This window comes from Choloepus didactylus, chromosome 1, assembly GCF_015220235.1.
Source record: "Choloepus didactylus isolate mChoDid1 chromosome 1, mChoDid1.pri, whole genome shotgun sequence".
Lineage (NCBI taxonomy): Eukaryota > Metazoa > Chordata > Mammalia > Pilosa > Megalonychidae > Choloepus > Choloepus didactylus.
In genome coordinates, this window is record NC_051307.1 from 133,384,217 (window position 1) to 133,401,284 (window position 17,068).

The 17,068-nt window shown below is 33.8% G+C and overlaps 1 protein-coding gene and 1 pseudogene across 1 annotated transcript in view; one reads left to right on the plus strand and one right to left on the minus strand.

Annotated features, from left to right (window-relative positions):
- Positions 1-2,389: 2,389 nt before the first annotated feature.
- Positions 2,390-17,068, minus strand: part of NMD3 (NMD3 ribosome export adaptor) — a 42,109-nt gene continuing 27,430 nt past the window's right edge. The window contains exons 12-16 of the mRNA XM_037841502.1: positions 14,126-14,238; positions 13,223-13,295; positions 11,898-12,004; positions 4,322-4,392; positions 2,390-3,685 (exon numbers count right to left, since the gene is read on the minus strand). Of these exons, the coding sequence (XP_037697430.1) occupies positions 3,555-3,685; positions 4,322-4,392; positions 11,898-12,004; positions 13,223-13,295; positions 14,126-14,238 (495 nt within the window). The 3' untranslated portion in view covers positions 2,390-3,554. The remainder of the gene's footprint in view (positions 3,686-4,321; positions 4,393-11,897; positions 12,005-13,222; positions 13,296-14,125; positions 14,239-17,068) is intronic.
- On the plus strand, positions 14,507-15,721 carry LOC119538511 (annotated as a pseudogene).

The window sequence follows — 17,068 nt, forward strand, 5'->3', positions numbered from 1 at the left end:
GCTATTCAGGAAAAATGATACCAAGTTTCATATTTGGAGTCTAGGCTGTTGCTTGGAAGTCGACTCCATGATCCTTGGATATATTAATTCATAAATAAATTTATTTTTAAGGATTGTTATCTCTAGGCTGTTTTCAAAAAGGAAATGGGATTTGAAGATTAGTCCATACATGAATGGAGTGGATAATACTGGCTATATATTTCATTATAACACAATATATGAAATAAAGCAATAAAATATTTATTTCCATTATTTTCCTAAACCTGTAGGTTTTATAAGACTTGAATATACATTTTAGATTTTACTGTCCCCCAAACTGACTTTAACTCATAAACTAATAATTACTTGCAAAATAAACAGAAGCCACACTGTGTATTCAAGGCCTAGTGAGGATGAAAACATCCTAATCTCTGCCTCAGTGATAGAAACAGACTCAAGTAATAATTACAGAGCAAAAGGGTAAGTTCTATTAATTATCAGACCACAGAAGACAGACACCTCACCCAACCTGGAGCCTCTAAAAGGGTTTCTTACAGACTGATCAGTAGGGAGCCAGAACTATCTCCTTAATTACATTGTCAATGCATTTTTACCCTAACAGATTTTAAGATAAGCACGAGAATAACACCTCTGATTTTCTGAAGTACTTACCATGCATTGGTGCCATCTGGTGGATATTTTAATTAAGGCTAAAATTATTGTTTAAAAGAATTTGGGACTTGGGTTCCCACTTTACAAAATTATAAGAAAACTCCTTTTGATCATTTTACAACATATTTTGCAGCTCTAATTTCTGATATTGGGGACTGATGCAGCAATTCAGTCCTACTAGGTTCTCCAATCAACCTGACTCAGATCACTTATCATATGGCCACACCACCTCTTTATCCTATAAATTTTACTGTCTGCAAATTTATTAAAAACTCAAATAAAACTGATAGTAATGGTTTAAAACCTAGTGATATGAAAAACAAATGAGTAAGTAAATAAATGAGGAATAAAGGTAAATCTCTTCCTCATAATGGAAAGTCAACTAACAGCTCAAGGAAGTTTGGGAATATCTGTACTAACCGACAGCATATGTTTTCTTACATGAAGCACTGAAAATTTAGCATCACTTCTGGGATAGTCCTGTCAAAAGTGCATAACCTAAATCTAATTATGAGAAAACATCAAACCCAAACTGAAGGTCACTCTACAAAAATAACTGCCTTCTACTTTTCAAAAATGTCAACTTCATAAAATACTTAGGAACTGGCTCAGATTAAAGGAGACTAAGATACAAGAACTGAATGCAACACTAGATTATTTTTTCTATAAAGGACAATAATGGGACAACTGAGAAAATCTCGATATGGCCCATCAATTAGATAATACCATTGTATCAATGCAAATTCTTTGATTTTGGTAACTGCACTATTATTATGAAAGAGAATTCCATTTTTTGTTAAGGGGGGTGCTAAAATATTTCAGGTATAGAGGGGCATTATGTCTGCAACTCAAATAGTTCTGGAAAAAATTAATTAAAGAAAGCAAATGAGGTAAAATGTGGGAGGCATATCTCAGCACACAGCCTGGAATTCTAGGGATTTGCTGTGGCAAGCAATTAGCTTGATGCTATTAAACAGTCAGCTTTATGCTGAATTATACAAGCAACTCTTTTTCTCCTGTTTTCTTGTTCATTAAATGACTTCCGACTATAAAACAGCAGCTGCAAGTGCAGACCTGGCTACAAAGGAAAATAATGATTATATTGACTTATAAATTAGTCATATTTATATATTTGGTTATAAATCAGCATCTCATGAATTTGATTAATAGCAGCCTCCCCAAAGCATATCAACTCTGAAACATCAATAAAGAATTTCAGGATCTGCAAACCTGGGAACCAAACTCTAAATACTAGAATTATCAAGGTCATATAACTGTGCAACTTCTTGGCTGGCAGCTTTTCTCTGAGCTACATTCCTTCGTCTTATCACAGCCTTCTTCCAACCAATGGATTTTATTACTCACACAAACAAAACATCAAAAATAAGACCAAATAGGATTAGTGGGAAACTACATTTTTCAGTGGAAAAATCATATATGATAAGAACTTAAAGAACATGATTACACTTCAGAAAATTGCAAAAGATACCATGTCATTTAAACATGACACCAATGCAATCACTTCATGGCACCCAAAAAACAGTGGATGTCTAATTTCCATGCTTTTAAAAATGTTTACATACAAGAGGTAAACACAGATTACAAGTGTGAACTTGCTGTGGTCATGCTCACCTTTGAAGAACTAGGACAAGCCACCCCTACCAGGCTATCATGAAGCATACAAGGATATGGCTTTTAGTTGTACAACTTCTACGTAAAGAGAAAAGGGGACACTTTAGAAGCTTCAGGACTTTTATTCATAATTTTACAAAAAGGGAATCCAATCTTAAAAGAAAATGTTCCATAAAGCACTGCTCAATCTCTCTATTTAGGGATATACATAGAACTGATGAATTAGCTCTTCATTCTGGCATAATTACCAAGTCTGATCTTATGTACAAAAGTAAGAATGTAATACTTCATTCTCAGAAAACTCTGAAACCTAAGCTAAGGTTTTTCTTTGAAGGATGTAGAAGGCATTCCTCATTCGAATCTGATTCACGGTGTTAAAAGCATGTAGCTCATTTTTATTACTTCATCATCTATATGCTGGGATCTGTTATTTTTTGGATGGTGATGTGTTCAATGATAGAAATTTATGGAGAACAAATTCTTTTCTTCGCAATTTCTAAGTCACAATTAGAAAAGAAAATCCTTGAAAAGGTAAGAAGACATTTTTATGACTTTGGCAGCCAATGCCCTAAGCTTCTGGCACAGGCAAAAATAACAAAACACAAATTTTATTTCGCCTTTAAATAATGAGACTGCTGCTCAAAATCCACAAATATTTTAAATACAGTTTATTCTACTGCAATAAAAATCAAAATAAATCTAAGTTTAACAGCTTTTGAAGATATTAACTTTATGAAGAAATTAAAAAAAGATTAACTCCCCTGCTGAATGTCTAGTAATGAACTGGACCCTAATTTCTCTACTCCAAGGACATAAAAATGATCAAAGTCAACAACAGTTCATATTAAAACTTATTCTTCATATGCTCTTTGACAAAACAATCAATGCAAAAAGAATGTAAAAGCTTATTTTACACTTGAAGATCTAGTTAAGGTCCAAGGAATCACAACTTTTAAGTTCCAAATCCAGCACTACAGTATGTGAAAATGCTACCGTGCCTCATATTAAAAAAAAAAAAAGTGACAAAATTCAACAAGCTCAGAAATGGCCTAAATATCAATAATAATTATATTCTCCATATTCTTTTGTTATCTTCAACTTAAAAGTCTTTTTTTAGTGCTTTGAGAAATAAAAATACCTGTATTTATTTAGGTTTAAAACTAAATTTCTCCTCTTTCAATATGGAGGCACAGATGGAATAGACAGAAAAGATTATTTTGTCCAACTCCCTGAAGTCCACAGATGTGGAAACAGTCTACAACATGATCTCATTATGTCATCATTGATGCACCTTCTTCACCAGTCGCATCTTGGGAAATGTGAAGGTCTTCAAGCATCTCAGCCAAACTAATTCGAGGTGCTCCTTCATCATCTGTGTCACTTTCCACAGGGATGGTTGAATCTAAGAAAAAATACAAGGAGGATTTCAAATGAATACAAATACAGAAATACACAAATATCTGCCCCCCATCATTATTATTATTAACTAACCATGTTGTATCAGAAGCTCTTATAGCATATCTAGAGAAGGCATTCAAATATTCATTGAATGAATGAACTGAATAAATTTCCTCCAGTACAGGGGCCAGCAATTTGAGAGACCATGCTAGAACACAAGTGATGTCAAATGTGGTAAAGTGCACAAGTTACTGTTTAATGGGTATAGAATTTCTGTTTGAAGTGATGAAAAAGGCAGAGTGATGGATTTTAGTGATGGCAGCACAATATTTTGAATACAATTAATATTATTGAATTATACACTTGAAAATGGTTAAAATGGGAAATGTTGAGCTATATATGTTACAAAAATAAAGTTTTCTTAAAATATGAGATAGCAAACAACACTTTAGTAAGTTTTACTGTTCTGCAAACTTTTTTTTTTGTAATTTACTGTCAGAGTAGTTAAAAAAACAACAATAAAATTCTCTTATGTGACTCAAAATTTAAGATACTGAAACACTCAAGCTGGGGTAATATGTTTATATACAAAAACTATGACTTAAATCAGTATGACTTAAACACTCCTAAAAACACCAACCTCTGTAAATGTTGACATTTTTTCTAATTGCCTCATCTTCTTCAAGATCTTCAAGGAAATCTTGGTATTGCCTATAGAAAGATAAAGAAAAATCTGACTATTTCATATTTACCAAGAATACGTAAGTTAATGTTTTCTTCGCTTTCAGCATATAGTGCTTATCTTATAAAATAAATGTGCTATTAAAATATCAAAAATTAATATTTGAAGGTCAAATATAAATGTTAATTAAACACTGACATTAAAAAAAATCTTTTCTTTCAAAATCACATGATAGGCAGAAAAAAAAAGAAAAAAGCCCCACTGAAGATGAACTCTCAATAAAAAATTACAATCCTTCATGAGGGACATTTAGCAGAAAAAAAAAAATAAAAGAATTAGTTCCACAACCTGAGATAAAAGGACATTCTGATATAAAAGAAAGTACCATAAAACTCCTAGAAGATGATGTAGGAAAACATCTTCAAGACCTTGTATTAGGCGGCCACTTCCTAGACTTTACACCCAAAGCACAAGCAACAAAAGAGAAAATAGGTAAATGGGAACTCCTCAAGCTTAGAAGTTTCTGCACCTCAAAGGAATTTCTCAAAAAGGTAAAGACACAGCCAACTCAATGGGAAAAAATTTTTGGAAACCATGTATCTGACAAAAGACTGATATCTTGCATATATAAAGAAATCCTACAACTCAATGACAATAGTACAGTCGGCCCAATTATAAAATGGGCAAAAGATATGAAAAGACAGCTCTCTGAAGAGGAAATACAAATGGCCAAGAAACACATGAAAAAATGTTCAGCTTCACTAGCTATTAGAGAGATGCAAATTAAGACCACAATGAGATACCATCTAACACCGGTTAGAATGGCTGCCATTAAACAAACAGGAAACTACAAATGCTGGAGGGGATGTGGAGAAATTGGAACTCTTATTCACTGTTGGTGGGACTGTATAATGGTTCAGCCACTCTGGAAGTCAATCTGGCAGTTCCTTAGAAAACTAGATATAGAGTTACCATTCGATCCAGCGATTGCACTTCTCGGTATATACCCGGAAGATCGGAAAGCAGTGACATGAACAGATATCTGCACGCCAACGTTCATAGCAGCATTATTCACAAATGCCAAAAGATGGAAACAACCCAAATGTCCTTCAACAGATGAGTGGATAAATAAAATGTGGTATATACACACGATGGAATACTACGCGGCAGTAAGAAGGAACGATCTCGTGAAACATATGACAACATGAACCTTGAAGACATAATGCTAAGCGAAATAAGCCAGGCACAAAAAGAGAAATATTATATGCTACCACTAATGTGAACTTTGAAAAATGTAAAACAAATGGTTTATAATGTAGAATGTAGGGGAACTAGCAGTAGAGAGCAATTAAGGAAGGGGGAACAATAATCCAAGAAAAACAGATAAGCTATTTAACATTCTGGGGATGCCCAGGAATGACTATGGTCTGTTAATTTCTGATGGATATAGTAGGAGCAAGTTCACAGAAATGTTGCTATATTAGGTAACTTTCTTGGGGTAAAGTAGGAACATGTTGGAAGTTAAGCAGTTATCTTAGGTTAGTTGTCTTTTTCTTACTCCCTTGTTATGGTTTCTTTGAAATGTTATTTTATTGTATGTTTGTTTTCTTTTTAACTTTTTTTTCATACAGTTGATTTAAAAAAGAAGGGAAAGTTAAAAAAAAAAAAGAAAAACAAGGAAAAAAAGATGTAGTGCCCCCTTGAGGAGCCTGTGGAGAATGCAGGGGTATTTGCCTACCCCACCTCGTTGGCTGCTAACATGACCACAGATATAGGGGACTGGTGGTTTGATGGGTTGAGCCCTCTACCATAGGTTTTACCCTTGGGAAGACGGTTGCTGCAAAGGAGAGGCTAGGCCTCCCTATAATTGTGCCTTAGAGCCTCCTCCCGAATGCCTCTTTGTTGCTCAGATGTGGCCCTCTCTCTCTACCTAAGCAAACTTGAAAGGTGAAATCACTGCCCTCCCCCCTACGTGGGATCAGACACCCAGGGGAGTGAATCTCCCTGGCAACGTGGAATATGACTCCCGGGGAGGAATGTAGACCTGGCATCGTGGGACGGAGAACATCTTCTTGACCAAAAGGGGGATGTGAAAGGAAATGAAATAAGCTTCAGTAGCAGAGAGATTCTAAAAGGAGCCGAGAGGTGACTCTGGTGGGCACTCTTACGCACACTTTAGACAACCCTTTTTAGGTTCTAAAGAATTGGGGTAGCTGGTGGTGGATACCTGAAACTATCAAACTACAACCCAGAACCCATGAATCTCAAAGACAATTGTATAAAAATGTAGCTTATGAGGGGTGACAATGGGATTGGGAAAGCCATAAGGACCACACTCTACTTTGTCTAGTTTATGGATGGATGAGTAGAAAAATAGGGGAAGGAAACAAATAGACAAAGGTACCCAGTGTTCTTTTTTACTTCAATTGCTCTTTTTCACTCTAATTATTATTCTTGTTATTCTTGTGTGTGTGCTAATGAAGGTGTCAGGGATTGATTTGGGTGATTAATGTACAACTATGTAATGGTACTGTGAACAATCGAAAGTACGATTTGTTTTGTATGACTGCCTGGTATATGAATATATCTCAATAAAATGAAGATTAAAAAAAAAAAGGAATTCTGAAAAAGGTGTTAAATTGATATGCTTAAAGTTAATAGAGATAAAATTAGAGATACACGTAATATGAAAAAAATAAACTTCAAAATACTGCCAACCTAGAATTTCTAGACTTGCAAAATACAATCACTGCAATTAGAAATATAAAAGTCAAAGGATTAAAGAGCCAAGCAGACACAACTGAGGAAGTAACTAAAACTAGAAAATAGATCTGAGGAAATTACTCAGAACGTAACTCAGAGAAATAGAAATGGAACGACAAACTAAGAGATGAAGGGTAAAATAAGCATGTTCAGCACACGCCTATCAGGAGATCTGGTAGAGAACAGAAGGAATGAAGAAAAAGCAAAATTTGAAGAGATAATGCCTAAGAACGCTTCTAGATTGAAGAAAGCTAATGAACAAGTCTGTGAATTAAAGAACTGTATCTCAAAAAGGATACAGAACAACAAAATCCAAATCTAAGACACAATGAAACTACAGAACACCAAAGTGAAAATCTTTGAAGAAAACAAGAAAAAATAAAAAAAAAAAGATACTGCCCAAGAAAGAATCATGATTAGACTATCACAGGCCAGAGGAAGCTGAAATCACATTTTCAAATGCTAATGAAGATATCTATAACCCAGAGAGGTAAAAGAGGGCTATATGGCTTTGCGGATCAGGATTCATTACATGCATTTAGTAACACGCAATAAAGTCCATGAATTAAAGTTGGCATGTAAAGTTAACTTTTTTTTTTTTTTGGAAAGAAATTTAGCAATATGTATCAATTGTCTCAGAATTGTTAATATACTTCCACCTACTAATCCCACATCTAAGAATCCTAAGGTAATAAAGTGATATGATTAAAAAAAATCACATGATAAAAAAGTATGCAAGTGAATATAAGATGATATTAAATATAAGACAATTAAAAGATTCCCTATTCTACCTTCCCTCCAAAGTCTCATGGCCAAGTTGAATATACATATATTCTTCTAATACTAAGATCAAATTGTTAAATATATATTTAGAGTTTTCTAGAGTATACGGATATCAATGAGCTATGTTTTTATTTTTAATCCAAGTCAGAAGTACTTATTTGCTATTTCTGATATCCACAAGTTTATTATATATTTTACTTTTTGCTTGATATTTAAAAGGATAGTTTACAATAACACTGCATCTGTCAGATCAAAATGCTGGAAATAATTACTACATCATTGAATCTCCTTACACTGCTTCAACTGAGAACTCAGTAAGAATCCCAAAAGGTCATTTCAGAAAAATCTGTCTTCCTTAAATGCTATTTTGTCATTCACAATAAAATAACTTTTGAGTACCCCAAATGAGAAATTGTAACAAGAAAAATGGTGGGGCTGGAGGAGAGGAGCCTGGCCATATATTTAGGCATACATGGTACATATGAAATGAAAAAAAATCAACTCATTCTATTAATGGTGCATTCTTTCTATTGTATTAAGTTTTATCATTAATTATGAAATCTAATTATACTTTCTACATAAATCAGAATTTAAAATTCATTCAATTTTTCTTTTAAAATTTTTCAGTATAAATTTAAGGTTTCAGGTCCAAAAGATTAACATTCTGAAATACGCTTAAGTTTTATTACTGTAAATTTTATTAAACTTTTTAAAAGCACAGAAACTAAAATGTGAAATGTCTGTGTCAAAGTATAAATTTTAAAAGCCCATACTTACCTTCAGTTAAACACGTTTATTTTCATACAATGTCATGCAATTTTATTTGCTACACACTAAAACTGGAATTTACATTGAAATTAGTATAAAATTTTCATATTCACCAATTCTTAATATTAATGCCACCCCTCATATTAAAACCACTGTTCTTAAGCATTTAACTGATCATGAAGCCCTCTGGAAGCATTTTATCAAGAGATATACCAGGCGCTTAAAATAAAAACATCTAAGTTCTTTCCTTGGTAAAGGAAAGGCTGCATACCAGCTTGGCAGAGAGAAGCCTGCTCAGCATCCTCCTGAAAAGTGATGCCAACCATCCAAACACTGGAAGGAAGGGCAGGGAAAAGTTCAGGGTAGATGGACAAGACAACAGTAGTCTTCCAAGTGCCCAGTCAGTTTCAGTATACTCTTAGTATGACTTTAAAATATCACAAAATCTCAAATCCTTTCACTCATACCCAGATAGAAAAACAAAATATGTTCCAAAGCAAACTTTTTTTCAGACATCCCATTCTGGAAAATTATAATACCACAGCCCAACTCTTAACAATCCGGATCTAGTGACAAGGCTGTTCTTTCTTCCTCCATATAGAGGAACATGTCAGTAGTTCTCAAACTGCAGTAAGCACCAGAATCTTTTGTGGGGCTTATTTAAAATTCAGATGCTTTAAAAACGCAGCTCAAGAGTGGGAGAAGGTATTCCCAATACATAAATATAACAAAGGACTCATATACAGAATATATAAAAGAACTATAAAACAAGAAAAAAGAAGACAATCCAACAAAAAAAAAAGAGACTAAGAATTAGATACTTGGTATCCAACTGGTAAATAAACTTATGAAAAGGCACTAAACTTCATTAGTCATCAGGAAAGTGAAAACTACAAAGAAAATGGGGAAAGGAAAAAGACAGAACTCTCATACACTGTTAAAGCATTTGTAAACTGAATATAACTTCTTTGGGAAACTGTTTGGCAGTATCTACCATACGGCATACCTATGATCAGCACTTTCACTCCTAGAATATACTCAACAGAAATTAGTCCATTATGTTCTCCAAAAGACATGTACCAAAAAGTTTATAGCGGCACTATGTGTAATAGTACAATACTGATCGAAAATCACATAACCACAATACCCACAATAATAGAACGGATAAACTGAATCATATTCGGCAATGAAAATGAACAATCTATAGCAACAGTCAACAATACTGATGAATTGCACAGCATATTAAGCAAAATGTTTCAGACAAAAGAGTACAATATAAATTGAATTTACATAAAGTACAAAATTAAGTAATCCTTATTTGTACTGTCAGAAGTTGAGAGTAGTTACTTGGAGAATGCGAGGGTCTGTAATGTTAAAGAGTATAAGGGAGTGAAGTCTTCTGGGGTATCGGGATTCTATTTCTTAATCAAGGTGATGTTACACAGATATATTCCATTTGTGAAAGTTTATCAAGCTAAGTATCCTCTTCAGTATATATATTATACTTCAATAAAAAGATTTTTAAAAATTCAGATGTCCAAGTCCACTACCTATAAATTCAAAACAAAAACCTAATTTTTATAGGGGTAAAAAGTTAAATGCCCCAAATCATCCCAAGTCCTAGCTGTCTTTACATCTTTGATCATTACCTTTTAAAACACTGGTCATTTTGTCTAACTGGAATACTGTACTGTCAGCGAATTATTATCAATAATTTTGTCACTAATACAATTCCCCATCAACAAGAAGCAGGATTCCCTGGAAAAATGGTTGATTCCAATTCTGGGACAGGTAAGCCAGAAAACAAGAAGTACCTAACAACAATCAGTTATATCAAAAGGACTCAGAAGGCATCTTACAGAGGCTGCCACTGGCCAAATTTAAGACAATATGAATAACAAAGAGAATAATGACTGAATTTGATAACACGTGGAATAAATTAAAATTCAGTAGTCCATAATGACCCTTAAACAGAACTAAAAGAGAAAGAAGGGAGAAAAAAGAAAAGCTCTTTAAATAAGAATAACAGCTAATAAATGTAAAAGGAACAAGAAAAATAGAAAATCTTCAAATTCTAAGTCCCCATGTAATAAATGAATCAAGCAATGGTTACTAAAACAAAACCATTAACTGAAAGGTGTGAGAATATTTGCATGGTACCAAAGTATCACCAGTTAGGTTGCTCACTAACAACAAAGGAAATGGAAAGATCAAGTGATCAGCTTAACCAAGTAGCATCACTATTATGTACCTTCTAATGTGATAATACATGCAATATACATTTCCAATTAGTAATTATTCTAGCCAAAAAAATATTTAACCTAAATCTGATCAAGTCTCTGGACTTAACCTCTAGTTTACCAAAAATATTAGATAGAGGACCAAGTTAAATAATACTACAAGGAAACAATCAAACAAATCCAGAATGTTAGACTTCTACAAGACAACCGGCTACAGAAAAAGAATGTCATTTAAAGAAAAAAAAAAAAAAAAAAGATGGGGAGGGTTCTGTTCTTGATCGAGAGAGACTGGCAAGACACTAAAAAAACACTATTTCAATTCATAAATCATTACTGGATCCTGGTTAAGCAAAAAAAAAAAAAACTATAAGAGAAAGTTTGGAATAGCTGGGGAAATTTCACTGTGACCTAGAAGTTATAAAATTATGGAGCTATTGGTATTTTTCCAGATGTGTAACAGTCCTTATCCTTGGTAGATGCATGATGGACTATCTAGCAATGAAATGTTTTGACACCACAAATTTATTTTCAATTGATTCAGCAAAAATATGTATAGAGTGTGAAAGAAATCAAAATGGCCAAATTTTAACAATTTTTGAATATATGTGGAGGATATATGGGTATTCAATACAACATAATATTCTTAAAGTTTTTTATGTTTGAAAAATTGTATAACAAAAAGTTGATCTTTCATACTGACCGGACTATTTTCCAAGCTCAATCTTCAAGTCTCAGTCTAAATTCCTACTGCTTGGTTAAGGGGAAGAAATATACTCTGACTGGAATTACTAAATGTTACCATGTGTAACATGCCAACTATGAGAAACCCAGTCTCATAGTCTCATAGCAAATGTTCTCTAGGCTATGTGCAAGGATGAACTATGTGGAGACAGTTTCTTTATAATATAAAAATCCTAACAATTTCTCATAAGGACTTCCTTTAAGAGACAATACACATCAGGCTTAAAGAAAAGTTGGACCTTTCATCATCTGTATCCATGTTTTCTCTATCTCTTGCAAGCTCTTTCAGTTTCCAGTTTCTACGTCGCTGACGTTTGGTACGATCATAGCTCTTCTTGATTAATACCTAAAAGTGACCAGAGTATTTACAAATTTACAAAAAACAGGAACCATATAACAGGGCATCGAACTCTAATAAAATTTTAATGACAGGTTATGGAAATACTAGGGAAAAGTCACCAAACTAATGACAATGGTTACACCTCAGCCGAAAGAAATGGAGATCAGAGGCAGTGGCAAGAGGATTTTTTAATTCTCTTTCCCATGTACTTAATTTTTAAAGAGAATGTATTTAGACCAGGTGTATGTAATGGTTAAAATTATAGTGACTGAATTAAGATCATGAATTTTCTTAAACCAAACTTCATTTTCAGCTATCATTCTTATAAATGCTTCTGAAACATTATCACAGGAAGACACTTTTTTTCCCCTTTTTTCCCTAGTAAGCACTAACAGCACTACATTAACTTTCACAACTGAATACTGTTCTAGAACAGTATTCAATTAATAACAGTGGAATAAATAGATAATTTTATAAATACAAAATCTTACAAGGCCATCTTGATCGCCTATGACCTTGTTAGAAACACCTATTTAGACTTATACCTAAACCATGCTTCTATTTTCTAATTTATTAAAAAATAAAAGCAAAGTGAGTGATGGGGAGAGGGTCTTTTCTTTTATCAAGACCTCATTCTCACTCACAGCTAAACAAATCAATGCTTATTTTCAAATATTAAACAAGTAAACAGGAGATAGGGTCCTTCACATTGATTTCATATTCACTGTTGCTCATGATTCTTATAAACTCATCATGTTAGAATTTAACAGGTTTTTCAGAAGTAATTTTCTCTCTCCAAGACTTGATGCTGTGAAGATTATCTTCAACTGCAATTATATTCAACTTTAAATCACGGTTTTAACTCTCAATCCTTTCTTAACTGAACATATGTGAAATAAGCCGAGCCTAGTAAGAACGAACTTGCATAAATTTTAAGGGTCATCATTTTTAGCTGCAAATTTATTTTTGCCTACAAGCAGTATCAAGCATTTTGATAGAGAATGAAAACTGATTACAGAAGCAACAAAAAACTCAAATCTTGGATTCACCCCACCAAGAAAAATGATTTAAATGAACACTTTTGCTATTATACCTTAACTGCATTTTCAAAGAAACCTCTAAATTGATTTTCTATTTTCAAAAGTGTGAACTTGTGCATCTTACCCATAAGTTATATCAATTCTCTTTAATACAGGAAAAAAAGGGAAAAATCCAAATAATTACCACATCTGGGACTTTATCTGCATTCATTTTGTTGACATGCTCATCATTTAAGTTACAGTTGGCCAAATCAAACCTGAAATGTAAACAAAGAATAATTTAATGACCAAAAAATTTACCCTTTCCATCTTTTTATTGTATGTATGATCAACTAAAAGACCCTCCTAAGGTCAAATAGGTAATAAGCTTCCCACTTTAAAAGTTTTGCAATTTACTATACAGTAAACAAGCTTTGCAAATTCTGGTAAAGATAATAATGCACCCTACCTCATCATCTGTATCTATGTCTCACATATTATCCATTATTGACATTTTACCGAATCATATACTTGTAAAAGAAGCAAAACTTATATATATATCAGTCTAACTTTAGGACACAGTTGGCTGGCTCCATCTCTATATCAAAAAAAAAAAAAGACTTGCCATTACCTAGTAAAAAAAACTGAAACCTTAAGAGCAAAAATAATATTTAAGGCACACTGATAAACTCTGCATCAGAAAGAATTATTCTGACTGTAACAACCCATTGCACATATGGCTGCCATATATTAAAAGTGAAATATTTGAGCAGCAGCATATGTATGATTAAAAAACCACAGACACCACCACCACCGCCCCCGCCCATCTGGCCCAAAGCTGCAAATATGTGTCAACTTCAGGGATCAATTACCTAAAGACTTGAAACAAACGATTCTTTCAGATTACAGCTAACAATGGAATAATTAACAGCTTCTGCCCAATCCATGTCTAATTCAATTATCAATGATAAAATGAGTTAAAGACTCCTAAGAACTCTTAAATTCTTTCTGGAATAAACAACTTCAGCATTTTGGGTAACTTTGCTGGCTCCGAAAGAAAATCTGAAAAACTAAATGGCAGTTTAAAAGGCTATAAAATAATACAAACCCTAACACCAAGTCTCCAGGATTTAGAAGATGTCCCAAATGAGTACGACAAAAATACTGTTTATCTGTATTCATTTCAGATGTTTTCTGTACCCAGGCTTCTCCAAGGGTATGCTTAAAAAAAAGAAAACGCACACGTCAATCATCTAAACATAACACAAAAAGCATCTCATAGAAAAGTTAAATACAATATTGATTTTGGTTTTTTAAATAAAAACAGAAATTGTTTTATATTTTACAGACCACTAAGACACTGACAAAATTAACAAATTATGGAATTATGAATACAGAAAAAAATTCACGAGGAATTCATAAAAATAAGTCACTGAGGACCTTGGCCTGGACTGAGATGCAGAGCGGGAGCCGAGCGGAGGTGGAGGAAATGGCGTCTCAGCCACCGCCTCCCCAGAAACCCTGGGAGACCCGCTGAATTCCCAGGGCCGGGCCAGGATCAGGACCCGGCTCCACTTTCCAATCTGCTCATTTGGGTCCTATTTCATTGACAAGACCTGAACAACCAACACTTACCAGAGTGCCCCCACCTATTCTTCTAAGGCCATCACAGCAGACAGGAAGCAGCAATGTGAACACTTTCAGACCTGCCTACAATTCATTTTCTTCTGGATATAGTGCCTATGGAAGTTCATTTTATCGAAGCTATAACCCTTATAGTTATGGATATAATGGGTTGGGATATAACCACTTCTGTGTAGATGCTCTTTCGCCCAGTAGATTTGTTCAGCAAGCTGAAGAAAGTAGTAGAGGTGCATTTTAGTCCATTGAAGGTATTGTACATGCATTTGCCTCTGCCAGTATGATGATGGATGCTACCTTTTCAGCTGTCTATAACAGTTTCAGGGCTGTATTGGATGTACCAAATCACTTTTCCCGATTAAAAATATACTTCACAAAGGTTTTTTCAGCTTTGATGAGGATTAGTGAGGACTATAAGTATCTTTACAGATGGTTACAGTGGATGATAGGATTAAGAAGAGGCTCAGAGAATGAGGACTTTTGGGCAGAGAGCGAAGGAACTGGAGCTTGCCTTGGTGCTGAGGACGGAGCAGCCAACTCAGCAAAATCTTGGCCAATATTCTTGTTCTTTGCTGTTATCCTTGGTGGTCCTTACCTCATCTGGAAACTGCTGTCTGCCCACAATGATGAAGTAGCAGACAATATCAACTAGGCAAGTGGTGAGGATGACCATGTAGTTGCTAGAGCAGAATATGATTTTGCTGCCATACCTGAAGAAGAAATTTCTTTCCATGATGGTGATATGCTAAACTTAGCTCTTAAAGAACAACAACCCAAAGTACATGGTTGGCTTCTGGCTAGTCTTGATGGTCAAACAACAGGATTTGTACCTGCTAACTACATCAAAATTCTTGGTAAGAGAAGAGGTAGGAAAACAGTGGAATCCAGTAAAATTTCCTAGCAGCAACAATCTTATACCAACACAACACTAATTAAAGGAGCCACTGCTGCTGATTCTTTGGATGAATAGGAAGCTGCCTTTGAATCTGTTTTTGTTGAAACTAGTAAGGTTCCAGTTGCATCTGATTACACCGGGAAAAATGGAGATAAACAGGATCTTTGATATCTTTCATGTCTGCCTGCATTTGAACTGTACTTTAGGGTTCTTTTTAAAATTATTTCTTAGAAAAAAATTAATCTACAATCCAATGAAAACATATGTATTGGCTATTCCAGGTGTTTTGCTGCTAGAAATTATTACAGTTGTACACTAGTATCTTGGTCTAGTGACCTGTTTGCATTTTACAAGTTATTGGACCATGAGGATGTTTGTTTTGCCTGGATTGTAAGATTATGGGGACTGCGCTCACTTTCATCTTTATTTTAAAACCCTAATTTTATTGAAAGGGTAAGACTGATGAACTATAGAATACACAGTTTTCTCTAGTAAGGATCATTAATGCTTTTAAGAGTTATGGATTAATTGACTTCGAATCCTCAGAAAATACATGAAAATATATAAATATGAAAACCAAGCAAAAAGGCTAATGTTTTTTTACAATCTTAAGTAAACTGAATAATAAAAATTTTCTGATCTGAATTACATCCCAGTATTGGGTTGGCTTTAGAAGCACTGTGAAAGAGATGGTTCTACAGCAATAAAGTATTTAGTTCTAATAGTTTTCCTTGCTAGTAAAAAGGCTGAAATTGCTATTTTCTTACAGATTGCTTCCATTTCCTCTGAGGATCATACTATTTTTTATCCCTTTATAATACGTCTAGCTCACATCCTGGATAGAATCAAAATATATAAAAGGTTTCCTCCAGCCCAGACTTAAGTTCTTTGAGGCTGCACTTGATTTAATCATTTCTCAGTAAAGATTTTAAAACTTTTCATAGAATCTCTGCTCCTACCTTAGTGTAATTCCTTTTTCAAATTCCATATTTAGGCTCTTCCTTAAACAATGAAATATGTCATATTGGATACATATTTCTTTTAGGTTTAGTTTTTACTACTGAGACTATAAATAAAATGTTCAGTTGTCATCTAAATTACAGTAATGCTCTTTGACGTTTTTTATTTAATAATGATTTTAAATGCAGTTAGATTTTAGTAGACTGTGCATTTCACCACAAAATTAGAAAATTCCTATACTTGCTATGATCGTGTTACAGAATAATACTATCAGGAATACAAGTGTATAAGAAAACATTTACAGATAATGTTGAGAACTTTGAATTTGATAAAGATTGTGACTTAGTATAACACCAGGTAATTACTTAGTCTTCAAGTTGAGGAGATAGTTTCTGTATATTAGTTTCCACTTGTGGTCTATAATTACAGGTTCTGATTGATTTGTTAGAGAACAATTTATGGAAATTTTGTTCTTGAAACAAATTTGGGGTAAAGTAAATTATTATTAAGTTTGGTGTTGAGGCAAATAAACTGAACACTATAAGTAAAGTAGAG